Source organism: Patagioenas fasciata, chromosome 4, assembly GCF_037038585.1.
Source record: "Patagioenas fasciata isolate bPatFas1 chromosome 4, bPatFas1.hap1, whole genome shotgun sequence".
NCBI classification, from domain to species: Eukaryota; Metazoa; Chordata; class Aves; order Columbiformes; family Columbidae; genus Patagioenas; species Patagioenas fasciata.
Window position 1 is genome coordinate 46,715,751 of NC_092523.1, and position 6,536 is coordinate 46,722,286.

The 6,536-nt window shown below is 40.5% G+C and overlaps 1 protein-coding gene across 2 annotated transcripts in view; it reads left to right on the forward strand.

Moving 5' to 3' along the window:
• Positions 1-4,084, forward strand: part of DCHS2 (dachsous cadherin-related 2) — a 115,553-nt gene extending 111,469 nt beyond the window's left edge. For both annotated transcript variants that reach the window (XM_065837872.2, XM_071807773.1), the window contains exon 20: positions 378-4,084. In XM_065837872.2, coding sequence (XP_065693944.2) covers positions 378-3,007 — 2,630 coding nt within the window. In that variant the 3' untranslated portion in view covers positions 3,008-4,084. The remainder of the gene's footprint in view (positions 1-377) is intronic.
• The last annotated feature ends 2,452 nt before the right edge of the window (positions 4,085-6,536 follow it).

Sequence of the window (6,536 nt, forward strand, 5' to 3'; positions counted from 1 at the left end):
TATCCCAGCCAAAATCAGGGCACAAGCAAAACATGAGAACTAACGACTTTCAGTAATGAACTTGCACAGCATAGCACCTTTAATAAGGAGCCTAAATTCCCTTAGCTTTATTTTGCCTTTTGTTTTCTGCAGTTGGTATGTTCAGCCTGCTATGAGAAAGAGAAGTTCTTGCTCATCTGAATGCAGTCTCTGTATTTGATACTGCATCATTGTGGGTAGACTTTGCAGCATTAACTATGGTTTCTTAGAGTTACTTTGGGGTGTGTGGACATTACATTTGAATCATTTTCAAATATGACAGATTAGATTCAGCTTTTGGAATCACATTTACTTGTCTTAGTGAGTGTGGGGTTTTATTAATTCTGTTTTATTTTCAGGTTCGGTGTTCACTGTGGGACCAGTGACTCACCTGGAAAGGATTTCCATTATCCAGCTCCTGATAGAAGCCACGGATGGTGGCAGTCCCACTCTGAGTGCAGTTGCCTCTGTAGAGGTGCACGTAGAAGATGCAAATAACTATGCCCCTCTGTTCACCAGGGAGCTGTACAATCTCAGCGTGAGTGAGGATGCCTCCATTGGAGAGAGTATTCTCACATTTTCAGCCATCGATTATGACTGGACACATGAAAACACATACGTTGAATACACTATTATTGATGGTAATGCTGAGAATTTATTCTCTGTGGAAGCAAGTGTTATGGAGTCAGAAACATCCTACAAACTTGTTGGCAGTCTTGTTTTGAGCAGTGTTCTCGACAGGGAAGTGGCTGCTTCTCACCGTTTGGTCCTCCTTGCTTCTGATCGTGGAACACCCTCCTTAAATTCAACTGCTACTGTGCTCATAACTGTGCTGGATGTTGATGATAATCCTCCAGTATTTAGCAGCCCAGAATACCATATTCGTGTCAAAGAAAGCGTCCCTGTAGGTAGTCACATCACTGAAGTTTCAGCAACTGATTGTGATGCAGGCACTAATGCAGAGATCACTTATGCTATCGTTTCTGGAAATGACAGGGGACATTTTCACTTGGATGGGAAAACAGGATCAGTGGATTTGATGAAAAAGCTGGATTATGAGGATACCATGAAATTCTCTTTGATTATCCAAGCCACAGATGGAGGAGCTGATGTAGAAAACGTGGCTTTTTCACTTGTTCTTGTTACCATCTTAGATGACAATGATTATGCCCCACTGTTTTTGTTTCCCAGCCTGAGCTGCATTGTGAGTGAAAATATACCTACCTTTTCTTTTGTGTGCACTGTTAATGCACTGGATTTTGATAAAGGCTCCTATGGCCACGTAACCTACTCCATCCAGTCTTCATGTTTGGCTCATCGTGAAGCTCCTGGAGACCACGACATGTTTTTCATTGATCCTTTGACAGGAGATATTCATACAAAGCAAATGTTTGACTATGAAAGTCGTAATAGCTACTGTCTCATAATACAAGCAAAAGACAAAGGTGACTCAGTGGCCACCCTTACAGTTCAGGTAGATATTGAAGGGAGAGATGAATTTGACCCAGTGTTTACACAAGATCAATATCTCTTTAATCTCCCTGAGAAGAATGAAGCAGGCCAGTTGCTTGGCAGAGTCACAGCATCAGACAGCGATGGTGGAGTGGATGGAGTTGTTCATTACTCCCTGCTAAAAACTTCTCCATTTTTTTATGTGAATCAAACCACTGGTAGTATTTATTTAACTCGTACTGTTCATGGAAAAAAAAATGGCAGCAAAGGGAACGATGACACCCTGGAATTGTTGGTAAGAGCTCATAGCCCCAAAATTGAGTCAAAGTTCACAGTATGCAGCGTTTTGGTAAATGTTTCCAATTCTCCTGAGAGTTATCCCATGGTATCAGCATACAGCCTGACGGTTAGCAGTTCAGTCTCCTTGATGGTGTTCCTGCTGCTTGTGGTCAGCCTTCTTGCACTTATTCTGAGGCACAAGCGGAAAGATCTGATGAACTCTTGTGTGAAAAGAGAAGCAGTATCTTCCTCAGGTAGTGATGTGAATTCAGCCAGCAAAGATAAGGACTGCCAGAAAATCCAAAGTACTGAGAGCAGTATGCTTCCCATGCGTATTATGGCAGAGTGGCTGAGCTTAGCAGGAATTGGAGAAGGGAAGGATGCTGATGTGTTCTGCAGGCATTCAGACTCCAGTAGCCATAGTTCTGCCGAAGGAGAAACTACAGAGGATGAGGAAATCAAAAGGATCAATGAGCGTCCTTGCAGAAAGAGTGCCAGCTTGGTGCTGAGTGAGTGTGGCTCGTGGATGCCAGATTCAGGAATCCCAGGAGAGTCTGATCAGCTCACCTGTCCGTCTGGAGAAACAGATGTCATGGCTACAGTGCAAAGCAAGGAAAATGAGCAGGCCGTTAAAGAAGAAGGTAGAGAAGAAGCCTGTGAGACAGCCTACGTGCATAACAAAATGTTGTCTCAAACACTTAAGAAAATCAGAGTAAAAGAGAAAGACATAATGACAGACCTCACAAGAGAATATGTCTTGATGTCAGATAAGCAGGACTCTGGATATGATTCACTTGCAACTCTTGGCATCTCTGATGAGACTATCAGAGGTTGTTATAACTGGGACTGTGTGCGCAGCTGGGAACCCCGATTTCAACCTCTTGCTTCAGTGTTTAATGATATTGCAAAACTGAGAGATGAAAATATACATATTCACAGCTTCCCTACAGAGAAGAAATCTCTTGTTTTCCCTCCTCCCTTGATAACATCAGTAGCTCAGCCTGGCATAAGGACAGTGCCACCACGAATACCAAATGTAATATCAGGGCAAGCATTTAAAAAATACCCTCATTCTCCCCTTATCCATAGTCCTGGATACCCCCCACCAACCATGACCCCTAGTTTTTCTCCCTCTCTCTCTTTACTTACCATGCAGACACCTACTGCTTCTCCAGTAGTGTCTGGTGGGAGAATGATAGAGATGTGTCTTATTGATCCAAGCAATGAACTTGTAACAGAGGAAGAAATTCAGGTGTAGGTGTAGGTTACTAACTGTCAGTAGTTTATAGAAAAAAGATGGCTTAAAATACAGTTTGTTATTGTTAACAAGCAAAATGTGCCTGTCAGAGATGTATCACCAGTATTCTTTCTGTTGCCATGAGCTGAAAAAGTTAAAATATAAACCAGCCACAAATGTGCTAACTATCCATTTTGTTCTTCCCAGAATACACTATAAGGCCATGAGGCTTCTCCTCTTTCAGCTCCCAACAACTGTGGTTTCCTGTGTAAATCACACAGCCAGATGCCTGATAACCAACTTGAAAGATTTTACTGGGGTTTTTTTCCTCATAAATATGTCAATAACAAATTAATGGTAGTAATTCTTTACTGTGGAAAAACTTTATTAGCATGCTGGTGGGTTCTGACCACGATTGTGGTTGTTATTAGAAGAGGATGCTAGAGGGATATGTGAGTACGGCAGAATTGGGCTGGGCAAAGAATAAAGCAAGGATTTCTATCCAGCTCTTTCTCAAGTGTCTGCCTAGGCTTCCCACATCTTAGCCCATGGGTCCCAATGGCCATTTAGGCCTGGTGCAGTTTCATCATCTGCAATGGCTCCTTGATGGGCTTCGTTAGCTATCTTCATGCTGTGGAATCCCAGCTGGCAGTTTCTGTGCACCTTTCATTTATCTCCTGGTGTAAAGCCAGCAACTCCTGATTATCTGAATAGTAATGGATGACTCATAAGGTCCCTCGGAAAACTGAATAGCCAGTGGTAAGATAAAAGCAATGATTTTCTCTATTACTAGAGCTAAAATAAACACCTGTTGTCTTTCTGTCCTATTACAGAAGCTGGCCTCATGCCCAGGCAGCAGTAGGGATGGCCAGTATTGTAGGTCTGAAGGGTTTGTGTGCCTCCACCCTGATCTTTGGTCCTGTGCTGGGAATATCTCTTGCAAGACCAGATAATCTGGCCTTGTTTGTTGTATGTATCATACATATGGCATTTTGTGCATGTATGTATATCCAGATGCATACACACGCCTATACTGCTGTGTATGCTTGTATATTGTATCGGATCAATAAAATACAGTGAAAAAACATGTGGAGTAACTCTGTTCTCTCTTCAGCGTATGTTTACAAGTCTTTTGTTCTTTTGCATCACGTGTATTAGAACTGGTGTATAGAGAGGGGTCTAATTGGTGCCTGGGAATCTGTTACAAATTGGATGTGTACAGAGTTGTTTATTGTACAGGTCATAACAAGTGGAGGAAAAGCATACAATGCTGTTAGATCAAGTGGTCTTGTGGGAACAACATCGTGTGTAGCAGCTTTTGTAATTTTCTTGGTCACATATGTCAAGATCCTCTCTGGTTGCAACCTCTGGACTCATAAACTGTCTTTGAATAAGATCCTGTTACTAAGGCTACACCTGCATTGTACTAACATACAACAGGTACCCATGCTGCTATGCGAGAGTGATTCTTTTAGAGCTGGCATTTGTTCTTCATACTGCCATGGAGTGTGAAACGAGATGTAGCTTAGGAATTCATTGGGGCAGGCAAATGTTACTGGAAAAGAAAACTGAGAGATGAGTTTTATAGTCAGACAAAAACCTGTGCTAGGGAGATGAAAGCAAAGGAGAGGAATCATTCCCAGTTCATATCTGAACATGGAGTATTAGTTTAAGGCCATAATTACAGAATGAATTGAGCTATTAGATTTGCCATCTCACGGCTGTGTGATAAACTTTTTGGCCATGTATCCGAGGAAGGCAGAGTTTGATTTTGCATTTTATGTTGCTACAGACTGCATACATGGTTTTTGAAATTTCAAGATTAATTCACAACCTTTCAAAATAACTTGCTCTGGCTTCTTGGTTTTTGCAACTGAATGGCCAACATCAATTTTTGAATGGCATTTCAGTGAGAAATTTTTGTACCTAAAAAGCGACTATAATGTGACGCCATGGTATCAACATGTATAAATTCATTGCTCAAATAATGTATGTTTTAAAACTTACTTTTACATACTTTTTCTATTATAGAAGGCTAACATTTATCAAAAGGGAAGGGATTATTTTCCACCTGTTAACATTATGCTATCTACAGCCTGTTTGATTTTTTTGACTTACATGTCTTGACTTGTAAAGTAATTTCTAATAGAATGTGAGGTGTTCTTTGTAGTGTTCAGTTCTGTTCAGTTATAGATTCAGGAGGCACACCTGGCATGCAGAACTACCTTTTTTGTATAGTCGACATTTTAGCTAATGTAATTTTCATTTCAGGTGGTCATGGTCAAGTGGCAGCTATTGCTCTGAGGAGCCATGAGCACATGCTATCCTGATAGGGGTCGTCTTTGGAACAGGTGATCAGTGGAAGAATAAATTTTGACCTCATGCCAATGTGCACCCTCTTCCTATAGTTCTGCTTGAAAAGCGAGCAAACCCTGAATCCATTTCTGCCCTTTTTGCTCCTTCAAATGCAGCTTGTTTCCATTGCCTTTCTGGAAGGATTAAGTATGACTTGCATCCTATTTATCAAGTGCATGAGATAACCGATGCATACTTTGTGCTGCTCTTAAGCGTTAAAGCAATCTTTTCCTTGTTTCTTTTGTATTTGTTCATTCTGTATCAAATGGGAAACAAAAATTAGCTGACATATTGTTGGTTTTTATATAGTCAAGCTTAAAAATGCAACTATTGAAACAAGCATCTGCAATAAATCGTGTATAGTTCTTTTAAGCTATACTGTTTTTATCCCTAAGTAAAACAGTATAGCTTCTATAATTTACCATGAGTTTAATATTAGCTTGCCTCAAAGAGGCTGTGTTACTTTGCAGTTCTGCACACCAGTTTTAGCACTTTGGAGGAGGTACAGAACTTGTTAGTGGAAACTCATAGTAAGCTCAAAAGGCATAAGCTATAAAATAAAAGACAGTTGTCTCTTCTGGAATTTTGGCTGCCTGCCTTCTGGATTTGCTCATTGGCAGCATTGAAAACACTGGTGTAAATCACTACCAAATGGATATCAAAATTCCATCTACCAGTAGGTATCATTAAATTGATGTTCGAGCAGATTCCTGTGCGAAGAGGAAAAACCTTAATATTTTTAGAGAATCCATCATGTACGGATTATAAAAATATATATACCTTTTTTCGAAAATGATACTAAAACCACTAGTTACCTATGGAAGTCCATGTTTAGTTTGTGCTTTATCTTCAGCTGAAGACAGGACTTGTTTCTAAAGCAGTTTTAGATAAAAATAGTTCTGATAAAAATGAACCCTTGTTACTAAGTCCATTGCACTGCCAGTTCCTACTATCATTTATATTTGGTTGCCATCAGTTCTCTGCTCTGTATGTCACTTGTTTTCTTAAACTAACATGTAGCTTCCTGACAAAGCTTTTCTCTCTTTCGGAGACCTGTAAGCCAAAAACGCTGACCTGACAAAAAGTGTGACTAGAATATTAGCTAACACCAGACTGCTGATTGTGCTCATGTGGCTTTGTACTTCCACAGCTCATGGAGTCAAAGGCCAATTGGCAATCCAATTGGCCATTGTAA